The sequence below is a fragment of the Polypterus senegalus genome, chromosome 2 (genome assembly GCF_016835505.1).
Source record: "Polypterus senegalus isolate Bchr_013 chromosome 2, ASM1683550v1, whole genome shotgun sequence".
Taxonomy (NCBI): Eukaryota; Metazoa; Chordata; class Cladistia; order Polypteriformes; family Polypteridae; genus Polypterus; species Polypterus senegalus.
This window is the reverse complement of record NC_053155.1, coordinates 277,047,006-277,071,294: the sequence shown is the minus strand read 5'-3', so window position 1 is coordinate 277,071,294 and position 24,289 is coordinate 277,047,006. Positions and strand designations below refer to the sequence as shown.

At 35.1% G+C, this 24,289-nt stretch overlaps 2 protein-coding genes across 3 annotated transcripts in view; one reads left to right on the top strand and one right to left on the bottom strand.

The window, feature by feature from the left end:
• The window catches only part of xrra1 (X-ray radiation resistance associated 1), a 41,945-nt gene extending 29,655 nt beyond the window's left edge, over positions 1-12,290 (bottom strand). The window contains exons 1-5 of one of the 2 annotated variants that reach the window (XM_039745627.1): positions 12,165-12,290; positions 10,701-10,785; positions 10,327-10,387; positions 5,240-5,335; positions 2,231-2,400 (exon numbers count right to left, since the gene is read on the bottom strand). In XM_039745627.1, coding sequence (XP_039601561.1) covers positions 2,231-2,400; positions 5,240-5,333 — 264 coding nt within the window. In that variant the 5' untranslated portion in view covers positions 5,334-5,335; positions 10,327-10,387; positions 10,701-10,785; positions 12,165-12,290. The remainder of the gene's footprint in view (positions 1-2,230; positions 2,401-5,239; positions 5,336-10,326; positions 10,388-10,700; positions 10,786-12,164) is intronic. The other variant, XM_039745628.1, reaches the window with a different exon arrangement.
• Positions 12,291-12,428: 138 nt separating this feature from the next.
• Positions 12,429-23,652, top strand: spcs2 (signal peptidase complex subunit 2). The gene is made up of 5 exons (XM_039745629.1): positions 12,429-12,524; positions 15,981-16,064; positions 17,333-17,493; positions 18,095-18,229; positions 21,381-23,652. Exons 1-5 carry the CDS (start codon positions 12,486-12,488, stop codon positions 21,565-21,567), a joined length of 606 nt encoding a protein of 201 aa, XP_039601563.1. The 5' UTR covers positions 12,429-12,485; the 3' UTR covers positions 21,568-23,652.
• The last annotated feature ends 637 nt before the right edge of the window (positions 23,653-24,289 follow it).

Below are 24,289 nucleotides of genomic sequence, written 5' to 3'. Positions count from 1 at the left end.
GCTGTGATCTTCTTATTGTGGAATGATTATTTGCTTTATACCAGAAATAATAGAACCAATGTTGCTAAAAAAAGTTGCAGTTTTGTTTCATCTATTCATAAAACATTTTCTCAAAAGATCTGAGGTGCTTCCCAGGTACTTCGTGGAAAATGAGAGATGATATTTATATTCTTATTGGTTTAGAAGTTGTTTCTACCTTTTTGTTCTCAAATGAATCCCTTTTGTGCCAATGCAAACAATGTACTATTAACGCAATGTACTATTGTGCAGTCATGAGCATTGAAAAGAAAAGAAAAAGCTGAAAAGGGGCAAAAAAAAGTGCAGTTACTGGGATTTTTTTTAGTATCAGTTATGAATTCCTAGATTAATTTTACAATGCACCTTCAAAGTAATTCTGGCACGCCAAGTATCCCCAAAATGATTTAATGTAAAAATTCAAAGTAAGTAGTATGCTAAGTTTGGTCCAATCTTCGATACTAGTGACTATTTTAGGGTGAACTTTACACCGGCACATTGATGATATTACAAGTGGCATGGCCCCAAAGCTTCATGGGAAATCCCAATGGAAATGGACAATGTAAAATCCCACCTAATAGCAGCATTATCCCGAAAACAAAATGGTGTCAGAAATGATGGTAAAAAATATTAAACCTTTACACTGATGCTCCACAGAAAATTCTGATTGCAGAACTGGATTCCTTATGTGTTAAATCCCCACAAATGACACTATCATTAGTATTCCAGGTTCATGGAAACTGAAGGAAAACTTAAAAAGGAGCTCAAATCATAACACAGAATCATAACTCATAACACAGAACCATAATTTACTACTGTGCCAAAAGTTGCACATTTGGAAATGAATGCTCTCAGTGTGGTTTGATGTAGTCCCAGAGACTTAAAAGTGGCAGTTTAGTTGTTTCTAGACTGACATCAAAAACTCCTTTTCTGAACGCTTCAGGAATTCCCTTTGATTGTGGCCTTTTGTGCTTGTTGAATCTGTGTCCTAGGAAGTTGACTCTGACAGTATGGTTTGTAATAAGTGAGGTTTACGTTGCGCAGGACTGGCTGCATTCAATCCTCTGATGCAGTCTGATTAATTCATTACTCACAGTTCACTTCACATTGAGCAGAGAACTGTTTATGAGCACAGAAGACTCAGATGAAAGTAGGTGTAACATGAATGTCACCATTGTTAGGAGCTGAATTTGCATTAGTGAAACTAACAAATGGAGAATTAGTAGACATGGTCAAATAAAAAGAAAAACACAATATTGGGTAGGAAAACACATACTAAGGAAAAGGCAAGCACATGGTCAAAAAACAAAGAGTAAACACAAAAACACTTCTGCAACTTTCTGCTTTTGGGGCTTCCTGCAATCACTATCCAATCATTCTAAATCACCCAACATTTCTTTACCTATCTGGTGTATTCTATTTTTTGCTAAACCCACACAACTATTCTATTTCAGTCTCACTGCTGGTTTTCCATTGTTGACAGGATCTAACTCAGATGTGTTGCCCTGAACAGCCCTTCATGCATGGCTGTGATCCTGACTACCTGCAGCCTCTTGTCTCTCTGTATATTATTCCTAAAGGAAACCTCTGTGTGCTTCATTATTGCATTTCTTTTCTCTAAAAACAAAAAAGAAACTCCTTTTTTACTTTCACCTTACTAGTGTAATGAGAACAGCTCCCAGCCCTCCCAGACCTGTAGGTGATTCCTACAGATGCATGACCTTCTTGATATTGCTTCCACTCATCTTTGCCATAGTCCCTGCGCTAACAGCAGTACTATTAGTTCCTTATTTATACTTATACTTTTTTGACAAATAAATGCACACATTTTATGCATCCTGATTTTGATTAAATGCCTTGGGTAAAGGCACCTGTTATACAATGAATACGAAATAAATACAAAAACAAGTTATAAAATCCAATTAATATAAAAGTATTATAAGCAGCTAATCCTGTATTTCTTTTTAAAAGCACGTAAAACCAATTGATATGATCGGCCTAAACAGTTTGTTTTTAGTTTTTTTCATCAATGGAATATTTTGTTTTACTCTAAAAATATGTTATGTTATGATACTCACAATACTCTGTACATTTTTTATGGCAAAAATAAATTACATTTGTTATGGCCAAATTTAATGAAAATATAAATTAAAATAAATTTAACATATAGGGTAAATCATACACTTTGCTTTATTTGCTATAATACAACACTTACCAAAAAGTTGCCATTTAATACATTAACTTCAACAGGGGTTACGCAGCGTTGATGAAATTTAACTTGTGGTCTTTCTTCTATACCGTAATATGTGCCTCCTTTTACACTCAGTGCTGCTTTATACTTTTGCAGCTGAGTTGACCTTTGTGCAACAAGCCAGTGACCTGCACCTAAATAAGCAGAACATTTTAAAAATAATAAAAAGTACAAAATCACAATACATTTTACATTTCTGGCATTACACATGAAAATGCGTATATAGAAATGTATGCATAACATTAGAAATATAGATTAGATTCATTTTAAAGGAAAAAGGTGAAATGAGATGCACATGTATTTTCAAAAAGTATCAACTTCTGGTAAATGGCTTCTGAGAAAGATGGTTTATCATTCTAGGTACTGTCAAAGCTTGCTCTGCTTCCTTTGTAAAGAAGTGTATAGAGCACAGGGAACCCACTGAGGGGAAGATGAGAAATCAAGAAGCCATAGTGCCTGTTCTGCTTTCTTAGTGGGAGGAGACCAGAAGTATTGCATCAGATATACACCCCAGAAGGAAGACAGGATACAAAGAGGACTAGGCTAGCCAGGGAAAGCTGGAGAGGAGACAGAGGACAACCTCTGCTGGTCACATGGGTACAAAGGAAGATCATAAAAAGATGTCCTGGACTGAAGGAGAGCCGTTTACCTGACTTCACTGTAACTTCAAATAAAAAGCCTAAAAGACTGATCCAAAGACCTCAAAAGAGTGAAACTGCAACACTCCAAAAGGACTGAAAAGGGTCAATGGCCCACTGTAAATTGAAGTGCATAAATAAAACCAGCATGTCCGGTACTGCAAACCTATTGCACAAAATTGAGTCTTGGATAGACAAGTGTTTCTTTGCTGACAAAGGCTCAATTATAATTTAGTTATAAATATAATAATTATAATGATATAATTTTCAGAATTTTCTTCCTAGGTTATTTCATATTACTCTCTTACATTGCTTTTTAATTAATTACAGTAATTGTTAAATAATAAAAGCTGTTCTTTTGTCCATAGAAGTCATCTGAGCTACTGGGAGCCTTGGAATAATCAGATGGAATGGTACTTTCATCAGAATGGATGGCCGCAGCGCAGACTCTACTACAGAATGCCAAACTGGCGGTGCACTGCTAGTTGGGTGAGGTCTCCTGGACTGTGACTGCATTTGACTTTGTCATTGACTTTCTCTGTTATAACTGACAATGGGCTCTCCAGTGGTTTATAATCTCCAGGAAACAGAGATAATGCTGACTGTATAATACTGACTGTAGTTTTTGTTTTCCTCTCCTCTGATGTCAACTGGCCATAGATGTTGGACAGATATTGTTGGGTAATGTTAATCAGTTTCAAACTAGGTTGTTCTCCTGTGTGTTTAAGTAAATATGTGTCTTTATGTGTATTGATTCTATATTTAGCAATTTGTAAAATTATACTTGCACTCTACACGAGAACTTTTCACATCACGCTGGGCCTCCATTCAGTGAAGAGCACCATAAAAAACTGAGTTGAATTTTTGTTTTGACATTACTAAGCTTTTCAACTTTTCTTTATGTTTTCAGTATCCATTGTAGGACTTGGGTTGCTTTGTATTGCAAATATTATGATATATGATGGTCCTATTTTACTACATGACAACTTTTCGCATCACACTGGGCCTCCATTCAGTGATGAGCACCATAAAAAACTGAGTTGAATTTTTGTTTTGACATTACTAAGCTTTTTAACATTTCTTTCTGTTTTCAGTATCCATTGTAGGACTTGGGTCCTATTTTACAATATTGTCTATTGTTTCTTCTAAATGATGCAACAGTCTCCTTTTAAGAATTTAGTTAACCTAGGAAATTACATTAAAAACCGTGTTTTATATATACAATATGCATGTTTCTGTAAATATTGCATGACTTTTCCCTGATTGTGTTCATCCTTCGGTCCATCCATCCACCTACCAATCTACCCATCCATCCATTTTCTTAACCTAAAAATCCAGGGCAGGTTTGCAGGGCAGCTGGAGCCAATTGCAGCAATCATCAGGCACAAGGCAGGAACAACACTTGGACAAGGTGACAGTCTATCAAAGGGTCAACACACACACAGGCCAACTTTGACAATGACATTTCATCTAACCTGCATATCTTTGGATGGGGGAAGAAACCGGAGAACCTGGAGAACTTTATTTTTCATATTATATTTGTAATTATTGTACAGCATACTGGACACAAAAGTGAAAGAGCACTTAATAAGAATATTATTTAATTACTCATCTATCTGTCACAATACTTTACTGTTCCGGCTTATTTATCCGAATAAAACTACCATCTGGCCAAAAATAAAGCTTCATGGCATCCAAGACTGTATTGTTGTTTTACTAATTGAGTTATAGATTCTAAAATGCTTAGAGTTTAGCGGAATAATATGTAAAATGGTTATTTGACAAAAGCAGTGTTTCTAGGTTCATGTTTAGTTGTATTATGACTATTTATTCATTTTACAAACTGAGCAATTCCAAACAGGTTTACAGGATTGGGGGAGCCACAACCTGTGCCTGTAATGTTGAACACAAGGCAGTCACTAACCCCAGCCCAAAACAGGCCAAAAACGAGCAAATACTCTTGGACTCACTCATATCGGCTATTTAAATTTTATCAGTTGATCTAACATAGCTGACTTTCAGATACTAGAGTAAATGAGAATATGTAAGTGAAAAAACAAGGACATAGGCAGAACCTGATAAAGCAAGATAGATAGATAGATAGATAGATAGATAGATAGATAGATAGATAGATAGATAGATAGATAGATAGATAGATAGATACTTTATTAATCCCAAGGGGAAGAATCACTCATCCAAGTCCAGTTCACCTTAAATTCATGTCTTTATGATTATTTATTTTACCTATTAATGCAATTACAAAAATTCAATGGACAGCACACAATGCTAATTCAAAAGGTTATCTACAACTTCCAGAAACACAATTGTATGCTACCTTCTGTCTTCTGTTGAAACAAGGGTCTGACTGGAAAGCAATATGTAGGCAATATTTCTCCATCATCCAGTTTACACACTTGAGTGGTTTCCATTCCTAATTGACAAAGTTATTGCAGTCATTATTACAGCAGTAATTGTTTAATTATGTTATAACTTTTAAGTAAATACAGCATTTTTTACATATGTCAACTAATAAAATTAAAATACAAATAGAAAACATTTTTATTACAAGCACAGATAAAATACATCATAACAATGAACGCCTACTGGTGCTATACTGAGAACTTTAAATAGCAGTTTAAGCAAAACACTGGCATTTTTACTCTAAAAACTAAAAACTGCCTCCTCCTCCTCCCTGTGTATTTTTCATTTTCATATTGCATGTGTTCTACATTGCCCTCTAGCTGCATTGTTTCACATGCTTACAGTATACATAGCTACACAAGCAGCCAGGAGTATCCTTCTGATGCTGCTTCTCTTATTACGCATCCTAAAGCTACCAGTATCTTCCTGATACAGTGTACTGTATATCTGTGCAGTACTCTCAGAGAAAAAAATGCATAATGCTGTTTAACTTTAACGCCTTCAATCAAGACAGAGCAGGTCAGGGTGCATAAACAGGTGCTACATAATTAAACGGCAACTGCTGTATGGTCAAAGTAAATGTGACACAGCTTATGTGTTCCCAATTCCTGAGTCAGTTATTAACTGCACAAATAATGCTGGACAGTTCATTACTCAATTCCACAGTCTAGCATCTAAGCATTTCAATTCATATTGTACTGTATGTTGTCACACACGTGCGCATGAGAGGCAGCTAAAGGGCTTGAGTGAAGGCAGTTCTGAGGCATGCCGGGATGTGGCAGAGTGCACTGACTCTTTTTCTCCCTTTCCTGTAGACCATTCCCGGGAGATTCCACCTGGCTCTCTTGACGTCACTTCCGGGACCGAGCCAATGGAAGTAGACCTTATCAGCTCCTCCCCCTGTGATGTCACGTCCGGGCTCGATCCAATGATTGAAGAACGCGCGCCCGATCCTTATGACCTCACTTCCTGTCTTCCCCTTTAAAAGCCTGCCCTTTTTCCCTTTTCCCTCAGTCTTGTTTTGGACTCAATTGTATGCACATCAGTGCTGTTTATTGTGAGAAAGAACGACTTTTGCAGCCAGGATACCAGAATATACGGGTGGCTGCGCTAAACCTTCATCTGAGTATGTCTCATCTTTGTGACAATGTATAATTTGTATGTGACAAATAAAGGTTCATTTGACTTGACAAACACTGAAGTTTCAAAGCAGAAGTAGGAAAACAATAATCTGAACTAGCCAACCCGCGGTGTAGCATACGCCACATAATTATGTATTGATGGGTGAACACCTCCTGAAAGACACAGTTGTCCAAATGGGGTTGGTTTTGAAGATACGACTGTAGATGAATGAAATTATGTAACTCTGGAGAGGGCAACATACAATACAGCGTTTTTACACGCTGCATACAGCAATTCACATCCGCAACAAATATGATTCTTCTTAGATGGTGCTGTCGCGTCCACCCTCGCACTCAAAGCATACACATTGCCTGGTCATGTGCCCGGTCGCATGCCGTGCCCACCCTCGTTTTCGAAGCATACACACCACCTGGTCATGTGTCCACTCACAAGAGAAACTCACGGAGAGTCGCCCACCAGCTGCCTGTGTGTGTGTGTGTGCCTCTGTCTGTCTCTGGCGCTGCCTCTGTGTGAACCGGTCAGGCACAGAGAAGGTAAGCTGCTGAGAGAGCGCCTGGACTGTTGCAGGGCCTGCATTGGTGAAGCGGTAATGAGACGGTAATGAAACAGAGGCACATGGCTTATTGGTTTTTAAAGACTGCTTCCTTCATTGTGTTTTTACCTCAGTTTTAAAGGATTGTTTTAAGGATCCCATGGGATACCTCTCACAAACCGTTTTACACGCTGCATATAGCGATTCACCTCCGCGAGAAACATGCCTCTATGAAGAGTCAACGTGGCTCAGAGTTGCATGTGGACTCTACGACAGACGAACATAAATGACGCTGGTTTTCCTGTGTCATCGCGTCCGAGTTGCTGGGCGTGGTTCAGCGAGATGTCGTCGTATCCAATGGTCTTAGAGTTGGTGGGCGTAGCTCCTTCCTGCGTGCGCCATGGGTGTCTTACTTGTCCGCAGCTTAGTGAATCCACGCCCCTCCGGCGTGCTTTCCATGGGTGTCTTGCCTTAGTGAATCTATACTAATAAAAGGCAAAGCCCTCACTGACTCACTCACTCACTCACTCACTCACTCACTGACTCATCACTAATTCTCCAACTTCCCGTGTAGGTAGAAGGCTGAAATTTGGCAGGCTCATTCCTAACAGCTTACTTACAAAAGTTGGGCATTTTAAAATTCTATGCGTAATGGTCATAACTGGAAGCTATTTTTCTACATATACTGTAATGGAGTTGAGCTCGAAAGCCGTGGGGGGCGGAGTTTCGTGTGACATCATCACGCCTCCCACGTAATCACATGAACTGACTGTCAACGCAGTATGTAGAAAACCAGGAAAAGCTCCAAAAAGTGCTGAAGAAAACATGCATTATATAATTCAGAAGGCAGCGAAACAATAAGAAGCGAGCGAGTGACATATACAACCATATTGATGAGTGCTGCTACTTCGGAAACAAAGTATGGTGTAAACCTAAAGTTTAAATTAAGTTCATAGACAGGCTGCCACTGGCGTTTGTCATGCCCTCGGGTAATGCGGGATACAAGTTTAATGAGAGGACGCAGGATATAAACGAGAGTTTTGATCACTTTGTAACTAAGTTAAAATTGCACGTGAAGGGCTGTGCTTATGCAAATTCTGAGAGACTGTGTTTGTGGGGGATTGACAGTTAAGGCGGGTGGGGGAGTCACGTCATCATCTCCCCTCCCATTCACCTCATTTCGCTCTGAGCTGAGCTCCGCAGCCAACGCAGTGTTACGACTTTGTGACGCTGCCACCAAATACAGAAAAATCCACAAGTTAATACACACGCTGTGTCTACAGTTTCTCCACACTCTGAATCCTCCAGGCACTACTTACAAAAGGTTACATTGACAATCGTGTTACGTTATTTTTTAAAATGTTTCCTTTTCTTAGCACAGGCACAGCTGAGAAGCTTCGATGCATGTGCTCCATAACGCGTTAAAAAATCACGCATTTAATCACAAGCAAAGGGGAACTTCTGTCAATGCATGATTTCCTGGTACACGATTACATTGATCAGCGCTTCACGATTCATTTTACTCTCGCACCCCCTTGGTTTGAGAAGAAGTATGAAAAAATATAAGGTTAACACAGAAAAACAGATCACCAATTGAAGCTTTATGAATAATCGATTCGCCATCAATAATTGTTTTGGTAAAGCCATACTCAGTGTAATCCTCCTTCCATTTTATAATTTTTCCATCACTAGCCATGATTAAATGAACAGTAAAAAAGTAAGAGCGAAGCGAGGGTGATTTATTCAGGCAGGCAGGTGACAGCTGAATAGCTCGAATTTGGATATAAGTAGGTTCTATTTAGTCGCCAGAAATATCTTTGTTAAGAATGGAAGTTGAATTTAGTCTTTAAATTTCTATGGTAAAGAAAAAGTTATGCAATGATGACTACATTTAACTATATAAAGTCAAAACTTAAATATATAAAGTCAGCGTCGGAATAAATAAAGTCAGCGCTGGAATCTATAAAGTCAAATCTTGAATATATAAAGTCAGAGTCCGAATATAGGTTATAAAGTATGCGCTGCAATATATAAAGTCAAAACTTCAATATATAAAGTAAGCATCGGAAAATACAAAGTCAGCGCTGGAATATCCATCCATTTCCCAACATGTTGAATCCGACCACAGGGTCACGGGGGTCTGCTGGAGACAATCCCAGCCAACACTGGGCGCAAGGCAGGAACCAATCCTGGGCAGGGCGCATGCATCATTTTCAAAACATTAACCGAACAGTGTTTTTTTAATTTATTTTTCTGAATACGTTTTTGTTAACTTAGTTCAGTTCAGAGTCGTTTCAATCAATAGATTTTGACTTTCACTTTATATATTCAGGAGTGAGTTTATATACTCCGATGTTGACTTTATATAATCAGGAATGAGTTTATAAATTCCGACGCTAACTTTATATATTCAGGTTTTGACTTTATATATTCAGAAAAAAGTTTTGACTTTATGTATACCGATGCTGACTTTATATATTCAAGTTTTGACTTTATATATTCTGATGCCGACTTTATATATTTACAAAATCAATTTATTTGCCTGTTTGGCACCCCATAGTATATGTGTGTGTGTATATATGTACACATGTATGTATGTATATATATATATATATATATATATATATATATATATATATATATATATATATAGATATGACAACAACACTCATATCAAAGACAAAACAATGACATTAACAATCATGTAACGTTATTTGTAAAATTTTTCCTATTCTTTTTCATAACTTCTTTAACACACTACTTTTCCGCTGCGAAGCGCGGGTATTCTGCTAGTTATATATATATAGAAGATAGTGATCAAGGAATTTCCAGTAGTTCTCAGCTTTTCAAATACTTAATGTAAGTGCCCCAACCTAGTCAGTCAGTCATTTTCCAACCCGCTAATTTCCTAACACAGGGTCACGGGGGTCTGCTGGAGCCAATCCCAGCCAGTACAGGGCACAAGGCAGGAACAAATCTTGGGCATGGGCGCCAGCCCACCACAGGGCACACACACACACACACCTCCAACCTAGTGTACAAGTAAATTCCCTGCACTCTTCTGTAATATTGTAACACTGGAATTTAAAATGGATTATGTTTATAGAAACAACCAGTAGCTCTCACAATGATGTTACCACTGTTAGGAAAATAATACATGCTTTGCACCTCCATTTCCTGGAGATGATTTAAGACACCTGAACAAAGTCTCCTCTTTTGCACTGGGAGGCTTTCCTTTTTGATTAAACAATTGATTAAAAGTCCATTACTTGAAGAAATGCAATGTAGAAAAATATATTATTTTACATTTTCCAAGTATGACATACCTTATTCATAGCAATTCTAAATAGTTAAAGGAATCTTCTCCTGCAATCCATGATCCTTTACCTGGAGTGAGGACAATGAAAAATGTAAGGTAATGCATAAATAAACTCTATGAAAAATACAATCAATATAATGATGCTCTAAATTTTGTAAGCCGTGCTTTGCCAGGAACTTCAACTTTGGTCAAAACATGACATTAATTTTCTAAAAGAAAATGTTAATATCAAGTGCTTCCATATATTCTGTACAAGAGCATATGCATACAAAAGGTAAAGAAATAGGCCAATTAAAACTAACATTTACATGGCCTGGAGGGGTATAAAGTTGACCTAATAATCAGATAAAGTTTAAAGGTGAAAAACAAATTTGGTCTTACCCAAACAGGTTAGTGCAGTCTGACCTGCCACAATCTTAAGTGATGAATACTGATCATAGGAACTGTGTTATAAATTCTCCTCAGCCTGGACAGGCATACAATATAAAACAATGCAAAGCTGATTAGAAATTAGACTAGTATACATTAAATAGTTTAAAAAAATAAAATTCAGTATTACTGTGACTGTAACTAGATGTTGAAATCTTTCTAAACTATTCAACAGAACAGCAAAAATGCATACATTATATCTAAAGAGGCTGGCTGCAGGCTAAAGAGGTCTAGCAATCTCAAAGTTAAAGAAAAGTCAACACTGTTGTGATTCCTCTTCATATCTGGACATTATGACACAGGCTCTATTGGACTGTTTTCCTTAAAGGGTAGCCATATTGACCCTGCGTTCTGACCCCCAAAGGTCATGCGAAGAGACAATTTCCCATCAGGGATGAATAAATAAAAAAAAAAAACCCTTTGTCTCCACACTTCTAATTGCATTCAATTTGCAAAAGACCGCCCAATCCTGCAAATTTTTTGAAGAATGTTCTCTAGATGGTTGATTCTGAAATGTGTCTTTTTCGTCACAACAATGCAGCCATGTGTATTGAAAACGTCAAAACCATACTCTCACAATCAAGCATGGGATGGAAAAGTTACTAAAATATATCTATGAATTGAGAGGCATACTAAAATATCTGGGATCGGAAATCAGGCATTTTGTCTGTGAGCTGATGATGAGGGAAAAAATGGTTCATTTCACGTCAGAAAGATTGCAAACATTTAAGCAAATCGGCTGAACAATTGCTTGAAAGGAACATACTTTGTTTTTTGAAAATGCAGAGTAAAAGTTGAGACATCATTACAGTACCTGGACAATGCTAGTCTTGTTGACCTATATTAAAAATTTCACTTAATTTTGCAATAATAATGATTTTTGATATTTTTAAAACACAAAGAAATTGTATATTTTAAATATACATCCTTTACATAGAGTTTAACAATTTTTAGATTGTTAGCACCACAAATTTACATATGTTTATGAGTTACATTGTATAATCAAATCAGTAAATAATGTACATTTATTTTCATTTCAAACATTACCTGATTTACAGTACTTGATGTTGTAAACACACATTTTGTCATAAATGAATGACAAAAATTTGAAAAAATGTACATTGTTTTCTGAAAATGGGCAGAATGACACCTAAAGAAGAAGTACTCGTTGTTAACGTCTGTATTCCACTGCAATACCACTCTTTAACTCACAAAGACAGACTACAAGAAAATGACAAATTTATATTAATGTATAACGCATTTAAATAAATAAAAAAGTTCTCATGCTACCTGCACCTTCTTTTCAGTAGCGGTCACAGACCGACCTGTAAATCTAGATGATGATTCTAAAGAAAATTATATATACAAGTGTAAATGACTTTATAGATTGTTCGTTTAAATTTGCATATTAATTACCTGAAATTGTAAATGTCTTTGATGTAAGAAGGAGAAATCAATTAATTCCTTTTAGTATAAAATTCTTAGGTAAAACTGTACACAAACACAGAAGTTTTATGGCAGCAGTTCTTTAGAACTCCGTTACCAAGCGACGGGGTACAACACGGAGTCAGTAAAGTCGGGAATTGCAGTTCTGTCAAGAAATGCATGTTCAGAACTACATATCCCAGAAGCACATTAAAACTCTCGTTCCCTGAACTCTCAAAAAGATTGGTTGCTGAATGAAGTACTGTCAGCCAATCAGCCAGCACCAGGTTGCTTTGAGCTCAGAAAGGAAAGATGGCGGCGAGAAATGGGAAGAGTGGTCTACTGGAAAAAGTAAGGGGTAGTTTAGATTTTTTTTTAAAAAAAAAAAAAGCAACTTGATACATTTTAAGAAACACAATTAAAGAGAAGATGTGGTGTGCATTATTTATATTTGTGAGATATATTTTAAAACAGCTGGGTATTTTAATCAGCATGATGAGCGCCTAGGTTATGATGTGACTTCTCGTTGGGTATATAACCTTTAGAGCTTTAAAAAAGTGATTGAAGTGATAAATAGTATCGTGTCAAACGATATTTCGCTTGCTGGATGTTATGTTGCCTCAATTTGTATGCATGCAGTTTTACTTCTGCACAACGAGCTTATCTTTATGAAAGTATGTACACATGTTCTATAGATAAAAGTGTTATTAACCGATGCCTGCCCTTGCAGTACAAGTAAAACATATGCTAGCGAAGTCCATTTAGTAGGTATCAAATTAGTTAAACATTATTTTCAAAGCGTTATCTATGTCAAAATGTCGGGTTTTTAAGACAAAAAATACTCTGCATTTACTTACAGTTTCCTCCTTAATTAAATTGATTTACTTCCTGTGTTTGTGACCTGTTTTTACAGCTAAGCCTTGCAGTTTGTATAGATTTTCTATTCAGATTTACAGTTAGATAAGCTGCTGTTGATATGCGCTGTATTGTAGCTGATTAAAAGTACTGCATGCTGGCTTGTTAAAATATGACGTGTCTTTCTAATACGTTACGGCCCATAAAAAAAAAAAAAAGAACGTCGTACTGACTCTATAGAAGTAAAGCAGAAACTTTACTAAAGAATGACTAATGCTGTTGTTTTATTGTAACGTGTAAGAAATGCAGTTGGGGTAGTGGGGGATTGTAGCCTATCCTAGCAGCTTTGGGTGTAAGGTAGGAAACTGGTAGCTCCTTACATAAATTCTTATTTAAAGCATATCTTTGGGCATGCGAGAATAATACCCATGTACAACCGTTCAAAATCCACATGCACAGTAACAATATGTCAAGTTTGAACCCAGGAATCTGTATCTGATGTAAGAGTTCTACCAAGCTCACCATTGTGCCGCCTGTATGTGATTCTTTGGAGGAACATTTAATTTATTCTCCAATAAAAATAAACATTTTAATGATGTTATACAATTTTACAAAAAAGTCTTCAACCGTTATGTGCCTTATTCAAATATAGTAATTGAACAGCCAATTTTCACATAGTAAATGAACAATTTCATCTTGCTTCCTCTTGCAAATGGCAAAAATAATTGAGGATTTCTTTAACCTCATTTTTGACTTAATAGTTTAATAGTATGAAACTGAAACCTACATGCTGATGCACTTGTTACATTTAAGTTCAATTTAATTTATATTTTATAATAAAGTATGTAAAGATCAGGTTTATTTTGGTTATACACCTGCTGAAACACTGTTTGCCGTTGTTCTTTATTTTCCATTCAGGAAACCACACTTGTTCTGGGTCGCTGTTTTCACTTTGTGTAATTGTACAAGTAGTGTCGAGTACAGTGGTATGAACATTTTAATAACATTTTGCAAAAGAAAAATAACTAATTCATGCCAGCAATTGCAGCCACACTTAGCAGAATGTTTTATGATGAATGTTCATAAAAAATGACTAATGAAAAAGGTTACTTATAACCAGTAGCTAGTTTGTGCATAATTTGTAATCATATATTTGACAATTAAGCTTGATGCTAAAATTGTAATAGTTCAAAATTCCAAACCAATGTACTGTTTTGCATCAGCAAATGCTTATTTTCCCATACTATAAGTATGACTTCTTAGTCTGTTTTTTTTCTGGTCTCCTGTAGTGATGCACGATTATGACAATTAATGATTATTGCCTTTGATATTGTAATTGTTAGTTTCAATTTCAGTTCACTGAAATATTCATCTTGTCTTGTCATTTGCATGTATATTTTACAAACCGTTCAGTAGAACATCTGTTTTGCATGGAATATGTTAAAAAATATGCTAATTTGAAATTATTAAATGCTAGAATAGTTAAATTAAAAATGTAGTGTTTTATGATTTGTTTTTTTTTTTTTTAATACTAAAGAACACATTGCACTTTTCAAGATTTGTCACTTTTTAATTGAGTAAATTACTGAATGGCAAATATTTTTAAGTAGATGTTTGTTATATTTAGATTTTATTTATTTTTTCATCCGAAATAAATGTTACTTCTGAGCCAGCCATCGTCCCCACTACTCATTCAAAAATTTTAAATCTGTGAAACTTTTAAACATGGAAATGTTGTTCGTGATCTGCCTTATTAGCTATAGAAATGTTGCATGTGCATGCAACATCAAAGCAGATAATAATCTTATGTTACTGTAATTGAAGATTTTGTGAAGTTAATTTAAACACAATCTGTGTTCTGTTGTACAGGTACGTAAACACATTAAATGTAACAATCTGAATATATAGCAGCCTCAAGAAATATTTGGATAGTAACACATTGTTACATGCTGTTATCAAACTCGGTCTTTGAGCAGTGGTTTCCCATTTCAGAGGAAAGTATTGTAACGAACGGCGTACTGCAAGCATCTGCTTGTCAGAGTATAATCCTTATCACTATAATGAACCGTTATGTTCAGGCATGTTTCTAAAATTCAATTCAACAACAAATTGTTGTTCGGAATTGCATAAAGTGCTACCTGTTTGAGATACATTTTGATTTTTGTCCAACATTTGAAGTAAAGGGCCCATAATTTTGGGAGAATAAATCGCACATATGTTAGTCTTAACAGCCTGTGTCAAGTTATGGTACTTGTAAAAGTTAGCTTTTTTTATTATTATTATTATTATTCAGTTCTATGCTCTGTTTATAACTTGGAAAGCCAGATTTCTCTGAGAATGGGAGTACTAAATAGAATTCAGTAATCCTCATTTTCCATTATTAGTGTATTGAGGCAACCATAATTGTAATGTAAATATTGTGCTGTCACTTGTATGAAGATTGCATGTTCTCCTCATATCTGCTTGGAGTTTTTTTAAATTGCCTATCTTGTACTTCCTTTCTTATCCTAAAAACTCACGTTATGTTATTTGGTAGTTCCAGATCATTGACCATTTGTGTGAAAATGGACCCAGCGATGGGCTGTTAGTCTGTTCAGTTTGCTTTGCACCCAGTGCTACTAGAATAGGTAGTTGCCCCTACAAACCGTGGTTGGTTTAAATGGGTTTGAGAATGTTATTTCATTTAGGTGTTGTCTGTCTTACTCGTACTAACTGTGGTGGAGAAAAAAAGGAACATTGGGTTTAATCCTAGAAGCACTAATGGTTTTAACATCCATTTCTGCCAGTGCTATTTTTCCAGCATCCCGATATTTGTGGAAAAGTTCTGAGAATTTCCAAGCTGCTGTGGTGACATTTGTGAAAATTTACTTTTCAAACCAGAAAGGACAACAAACTCCTTTTACTCTCCTTCCAAAAAACTTGAATAATTCAGTGTTTTCTTTTGTGCTGTAGTGGAAGATAGATGAAAAACCTGTGAAAATTGATAAATGGGATGGAGCTGCAGTGAAGAATTCTCTTGATGATGCTGCCAAAAAGGTGGGAGTGTCCCTTTTGTGAAATCAAACTGTCTAGAATATTAGGTTTTCTCTAAAGCATTTTGTTCACTGCACTAAAGCTATGATTTGTAAAGTAAGGGCACATACATGCTCCATGTCTCTGTGCACAAAATGTGTTTTTTGTTTGTTTTTTGTAACTTATTTTCTTGATTATTTTTATAGCTGATGCATATCACAGCAATGCCACATTTTTAGATGGATCATTGTACTTTTGCAAAAAGCTTTCCCCCCAAGTTAGACTATAATATTATCCCATAATTGTGAAATATGTAAGGAGTTTTGCGTGAGAATCTTAAAACTTAGTTTTGAGGTTACTTATTACTATGAAGTGAACATTTTGTTGCTGTTTGTGTATTTTTGCTAAATTGTCATCTATTTTATAGTTAACTGACGCTAACTTTAATGGATTTAATTAACTGGATAGAAAATTATTTATAGATGTATCATTCTTGTGGTACACCTTAGAGTTAGTAAAGGCATTTTAAAAAAGGGGTTAAGGACACTTTTTTTTAAAAGGGCAAACCACACTTTTTTTCTGAATGTAACCCAGCTGCACAAAAGGGATGATAGTTAGCAAAAAACAAGTAAGCCTTTTTTGAATAAACAGTCTAAATGTGTAAACACATTTCCAACCATTGAAATTTTGTAGGTGAACTTGTAACATTCAGTTAATGCTAGAATACTTAAAGATATTGCTCAGTTGAAGCAGTTCAAAATTGAAAAGTGAGCTGTTTTTTCCACAGGGTGATAGTACTGTAGACATGAATAATAATATGAGAAAATGTAAGATAAAGATTCTGCAGTCAGTCTATAAAACTACACAAGAAATTAGGTTTTCTTGCATGAGCAATGCTTATTGAATGCTTTCCCTTGATCTAGATTTAAAATTACATATTTGTTCTTTTGCATATGTAAGTACTCTTTAGGGCACTATTCGAAACTGATGTCTTCAATTACTGATATTTTTGAGACTACCTCCAGTTTTTATGTCTTCTGTTTCCTGTTTAACACCTGCATTCTGCTTCTGCCTATCATTTGAGTTTCTTTAGATAAATTAAAATGTACATGTAACAAACAGACAGTGCTACAACTGTGCCACCGTAAGAAAAAGTGTACATTTATTTTGGAAAGTTTCCTAGAGTAAAAGTGTTTGCTAAATAAAGAATAACTACAGTTTTACATGTGTTTTCAGCACAAAATATATTTAAAGTGTTTCATTTAATAAATTGTGATTTTTTTTTTTTGTAGGTTATACTTGAGAAGTATGGATGTACAGAAAACTTTAGTCTGATTGATGGACGTTTGTTCATTTGTACAATTTCTTGCCTCTTTGCAATTGTTGCTTTGATTTGGGACTATCTGCATCCATTCCCGGAGTCCAAACCAGTCTTGACATGTTGTGTTATATCATATCCTTGGAAAGGTTTCTTTTTAATTATTTATACTTTATCTTACAAAAAACCATTTTGCAATATTGGTACATTTTTTAAATATTGGTTACCAGTCAGGAATAGTGTGTTTTGTTTTTTTTTTAATAAAATATTTGTTGTCTTTAAAATACTTCAGAACCAGGATTTCATCCAGTAAAAGAGAAATTTTTAACCACGAAGATTGTTGATGGTTTAACTAAAATATTATTTTATAAAGGAATTATAGCTATTTATGTTAATGTTATTTAGTGATTGAACAGTTGGCCGTATTCAGTAGCAAACAAGTAAAATGCAATCTCAGCCACCCACAGATGGGTGCAGTATATAGTTCTGTGGATTTAATTTCGGTCAAAACTACTTCTATATGCTTTTGCTTTCTTGAGACCATACGTCTTTCAATGAAAACTGGCAAAATTTAACTAAAGGATGGTAAATTCATACTTGTTTTAGCACAGCCATGAACAGAGGGAAAATTGTGGTAGACAGAAGTCTGTTTTTATTGTGGTGTGCACGGTTGGATACTATCATGTGGTAATCGTGCAAAGGTCAATTCATTCATCTGTCCTTAACTACTATGCACATATTTTATAATGATGGGCATTCTTACTTTGTACACATCGTACAAAGAGAAGAGCATCTTTTTGGTGGCTGTACAGAAGGACAAAGCTGGCCTGGATCCTGACCACATTTGGCAACTGTCATCCAGTCTGAAAAGGTACTTGGTTTTAATCAGATGTAAAGAATTTTCCAAATAAATTATAATTGTTTTAATGGGGATGAAGCCCCTATTTTTCATCAATAACTGCCTAAAATCATTTGGGGTAAGTATGCACCAGCTTTCTACTCTGTTCAAGAGTGATTTTTTTCACCCAGTCTTTCAAGCAAATTTTTCTTTAAGTTGTTGTTCAAATTAATTGGATGATGCTTGTACTCTGCAGTTTTCTAATAGTGCCATTGATTCTCAGTAGGATTGAGTCTAGGACTTTGGCTGGACAATTGCAGTACATTCCCCCTTTCTGTCCTTGAGCCACTACAAGGTTATCTTTTCTCATTTATTGTTCATGATGAAAAGCAGCCACACAGCATAATGTTACCACCACCCTGAACGTGTGGGGTTTTTTTTTTTGTTTTGTTTTGTTTTTTTGGGTTACATTTGTGCCATGCATCTCCTTAACTTTGTCATTTAAAGCTCTGACATTAACTCTCACTTGAACTTGAAGCTGACACTTGTGCTTTCATGCAGTTCTTTTTAGGTAATTTCACATTTTGTTTTACCATCCCACATAGAAAATGTTATGCACAGCTCTTGATATGGTGGGCTGGTGCACTTTTACTCCAGTCTTTGCTACTGCTTTCTGTGATCTCTTCAATTTGATTTTTGGGCCTACTTTGGCTACTTTCACAAGTCTCAGCTTGTACTTTTGATTATTAAAGCCACAGTTCCCACTGGAACATAGAAATACTTAGACATTGTTTTCTCTGTGTTTCATAATTCATGCATTTGTATTGTATACTCTCTGCTTCTTGTAGATGCTTTTTAGTCTTCATTTTCAAATCTGTTCTTCAGCTTCTCAACCCAATTAAAGATCCCTTAACTGTGTGTGTGTTATATCCATAAAATGTGTCAGTTATTTAATCATTCATTCATTGTGAAGGTTGCACAGTATACTGGTACTGAAAAAGTACCAAAACACAATTGTTAAAATAATGCAGTACCAGCAGTTTGGTACACCATAAGTAAATGGTAGTTTTAAAAGATCTTGTGCGATCTTGTAAGGGAAACAGAGGAGTGTGGCAATGCAGGGAGATGCAAATTTATGCATCATAACATAGAAGCATGCAAGTCCAAAAGCTGGTATTAAAGTTTTAGTACCGATCAAATGCTGTTCACTGGGCAAAGCCAGTCGTGTGTTTTTTCACCAGTGTAAACTTGCTACTTCCACAACCTAGGGACTGAAAATGTATGTAAACAGCACAACTCCTTTTTTCTTAAGATTATTTTTCAAACATAGAATAATATTTCATAAAACGTTCAGTGCTTTTGAAATCGAAATATCACAGATTACAAAATTACAGTGTAGAATTTCAGTCAAATAAGAGAATATAATATGTCAATGGTCTGACTATTTCTTCAAGGCACTGTTTATAAATGTATCTGATGATGGTTTTTCAAGTGAAGTTTTAGAAGTATAGCAATATCAGTTTTTGTCATTATTTTGTGGCTGTTTTGCAGACAAATTAGTTCACCTATTCAGTTTTGCCCAGCGTCATTTGTGACTGACTTAAAGCCAAGAGTGAAAAACTTCCCTAACCACAATTTGAAATTATTGTTTAACTCAATGTCAAGATGTATATAAATGTGGCAAAAACACTATCACTCATTACAAAATTCTGATTTCCAGTAATGGAGCATATTTAATTTACTCTGATTTTGACAAATATTCCTTTGTCTATTGTACTGTTATGAAAATCCAATGGTTCTCAGGATTCCAATATACTTTACATGTTCATATCCCAAAAACCAACCTATCAGCACCACCATAATTCCAAGTCCCTTTGTCTCAATTTACCATTTGGTGTGCTCATAACTGAGCAGAGAAAGAGGGGAAGGTGAAACGATGATTCACTTAATGTAGAGCGAGTGGAATCTCCTAAGCAACTCTAATGCAGTTTTAAATATGCTGTGACAATTGCCATATTTTTGGGTTCACATTCATTTGCATCAATGATGCGTCAGAGAGCAAACTGAAGTTGCCTGCCACGCAGACATGGATTGCTATGAGAGGTGATCATTGGCCTTTCTAACCTTTTCTCATCTGTTGACCTGCTTTTAAAGAAGGATTGACATCTATTTGTGTGATTTAATTCATGAACAATTCACCTGAACATCATTTTCAGTAGAAAGCAAAACCCAAGCCAGAAGCCCCTCAGGAAAAGGAAGAGTCTGCACTGCGTGCTTTTAATCCCCCACACCCACCCTTTTTTGCAGTTTTGTGTTCATGTAGTCTCACAGTGTCTGCTGTGTAAAAAGCTTCCAAGTGCTAAAAATCTGTTGTAAATGAAGTGTGATTTTTAAAAAAATACAGTGCTTTTTATTCTTGTCAAAGGGAAGAGAGAGTCACATTCATGTGCTGCTTTTGTTTCGGTATAATCCATATAAACGGGTGGTTTTATTTTTCTCTTAGCAAAATGTAATCATAACTCACATGTAAGACACAAACCATGCTATGGGTAAGGAAGTTCAAATGTATATCAACTTCAGATACAAAGCAGCAATAATCCAAAGACCTATGGTGCAGAGTTTCTACTGTTTCAAATGATACATGAATTTAAATTTGCACTGGATAATTCACACACGCATTGTGAGTTTCAGCACTACTTAATTGCTCTCTTCACTTTTTGAAAAGGGGTAGCTGTGGTAACCATCATCACCAATTTGCTGTTTGACCTGGAAAATAAACCGTCTTACCTTATTTCAGAATCTTTCTAATTTCAATGCATGTATGAAGTGACTACTTATTTAAAACCATCAAAAACAAAATGTGCAGAAGTCAATCAGTTTCATTACTGACAAAATAATTATTTAATATTAATCTCTTGGCTAGAGGCAAAACAAAATATTCACATATTGAAAGGTTTCTTTAAGCAGAGTACACTGAAAGTGATGGTATTGAAGGAATGTTGGTCTGTAAATCAGTAGATCTTCTTAAACTGTATTGTACATTAAAATCTCAGATATGATCCTTCACATGCTTACACGACTATAGTCATTAAAGCAGATACCTACTGGTGTGGCAGGATTCTTTTCAAGTAACTAGAATATGTTTAACTGTACAAGTGACATGTTCTGTTTTGGTGTCCTACAGATTTGATGACCAATACACACTCAGGATGACGTTTATTGATGGAAAAACTAAGAAGAAAAGGGAAGTTGATTTCACCAAATCAGTAGCAAACTTTTTTGATAAAAATGGTACACTGGTAATGGATAATTATGAGCAACATGTCTCCAGACTCCATGAAGACTTGTTAACTGAAAAGAAAAATAAATAGGTAATGTTTTAAATCTGTGTGCATACCAGCCTCCTTATAAACATTCTTTATTCTTTAAAGTGTACCCTGATAAATATTGAAGACAAGTGTGACTATTTTAGAGTCCATAAGCATTTCAACTCAAGTCCAGTGGATTTTGTTTTGTACTTTTCAGCTATAACAGGCACTAGGGTTCTAACAGAAAAGCTTTTACATTAGGTGAGGTCCGTGTAATGGTTGGCTTTTATTTTGCTTATGTTTCAGGTATTTTTTTAATATGTAGTTCATGTTCTGTTAGTAAAATGGCTAATCATATTTTTAAGGAATTTGTTCATGTGCTAAATTACTATTGAAATGTTTTGTACACATTCTGAAACTTCACTATTTTGTAACCTTACTATACCCATGGATAATAGTTTAACAGACCCATTTTTTTAATGTCCATCTACACAGAGTACTATTGTTTTATAATCTATTTGTGAGAAAGTATAAATTTATGTTCACTAATAGGTTGCACTTTTCTGAATAACCATATGTTCTTTTGAAGACCACATTGCACTCAACGCAATTTCCAAATCCCCCACATGAGCAGTCTTTGGTAAAATATCCAAGGGTGGTAACAGTTATTTTAAGAAGCTAAAGTTTATAAGATGTTCTCTGTTGGCAGCAAAAAATTGAGTTTCTATTAGTAATGTGCTTTAGGAATCTGTTAACAATTTGTCAGTTCATTTAAGAGAACAGTGTGGTTTTCTTGTCCTATACTGTGCTACTTCAACAGTATTGCTTTGTACCGAAAGTAATGAAATTCATATGCTGTATATTTAAAAAAAAAAAAAAAATGTACAAAAGCAGTGATGTAAACAGAGTTAATGAATTTAAGAGTGTTATGCTGAGAGTGGTGTGTACACCTGCAAAGTTGGCTTAGTATAGAGAAAAAAAGTTATTTACTCTTTTGTTTTGGCTTCAATATGAAATGCTTATGACCATTAAGCTGCCTTTTGTTTTCCGCTATTAATTTGTGCAACATGGCTTTATGGATGGATTGGTTTCTTATGAGAAAAAGGCAAAAAAAAAATTCTTTACAATTATCCATTCCCAATGAAAATGCTTAATGTTTGCCCATTAAAATATTTAGAGATGACAAACTTGATTTGTTTTTTTTTTTTTTTTTTTTTTTATTGAAAGAAAAAATGGAACACTTTCTACTGGGACGTAATATCTGAGGCATTTCCTGCAGGCAGAAGTGTAAACTGCCTTTCATTCCACACACTTTTTCTCATTAGTGGCACATTTTTGTATGTATTTGAATTTAGCCATGGTGTGTCTTTTTATAGCAAAACTTTATCCAGACAGTAGCTGTTTTTTTCATCTCTTGTAGATTGTGTCAGTTTTAATTGTCTTGTGTTAATATAATGAGCATGTTGTTTACTGTGGAACAGTACATTTAGTTTCAATTGTTTATTCATCAGAAAGGTGTTTTTTTTTTTTAATTTAAGAAATTTATATGAAGAAGTTGGTCAAAATAGTGACAGAGAATTTGAGAATTAATTGCCACAGTCATAATGTAAAACTTGTTGCATTCATCATCTCTAAAAAAAACTTCTGGGATCACTGGCTTGACTGTGGCATACATTGTTTCTGTTTTTAGTTTTTCTGTTTTTTTTTTTTATGTATGGGAACTTTGTTTTTGGCAGCCTCTCCAGTAAACTCATGGCTGACCAACAAGGCTGTTTATGTATTTTCATTTGCTATTAGATACTGATGATCCTTGAGCATAACCTAAATGCATTTAAGAAGATTTTGAAACAGCAGGTGGGTTCTAAGGGAATAAAAAGGCTAATATTTTTATTTATAAACAATTTTTTCCCCACAGAAAAGCTTTATTATTATTAAGATCATTATGCCTTCATAATTTGCATACTATAAATGCGCTTTGTTTATTTCAGTAAATGGTCATTTTTTTTTTTAATATTTATTTTTAGTTTAGCTAAAATTGCCTTTTGTATACTGGTGCAAATTTGATAATAGCAAAATCTAAAAACATCAGCTGTATGCGAGCTACTTTCTCTGTTTAGAAGTGTACAAATAAAGTGAGAATGGCATTTTTACAAGTCTCTCTTGTGTAATTTATATAGGTGTGACCTTTTTTTAATTAGCATTTACATTTTTGATCTTATGGAATCTGAGTTTACACATTAACAGTTGGTACTAATGTGACTGTGTACATGTTTTACTTGTCCATAATTTTAGAAGCTGTTTTACTGCAAATAGATTTCAAAGACTAGGTTCTACCTTCTAGTAAATACATAAAATCATTTAACTCTGGAAAATAGCAACGTCAGCTATCTGTGATTAATGGACACAGGAATTATTTCTTTTCAAGATTAACTTACTGATTCCAGTAAAGGAGGCACTGAATTAAAGTCAATGAAGATTAAGCAACCTGGAATGGATTGTTATCCGAAATGCTGATCAATGAAAAATGATCCCCAACAGAGGCAAAGTTAGGAAGGTCTTTTGTGAAAACAAGTCCATGCACTTTTACCTTTTTTAGTGAATACATGTGCAGTGTGTGTGTAAATATATGAGAGAGAGAGAGAAATGTATATAGATATGTGTGTGTATATTATTTATTTATATATAAATATATGAATGAGAGAGGTGTTGATTATAGTATAGTAACTAACACTTCAGTGATCTCTTGGCTTTGGCTATTAGCGAAGAGTCATTTAAAGTTTTAGTT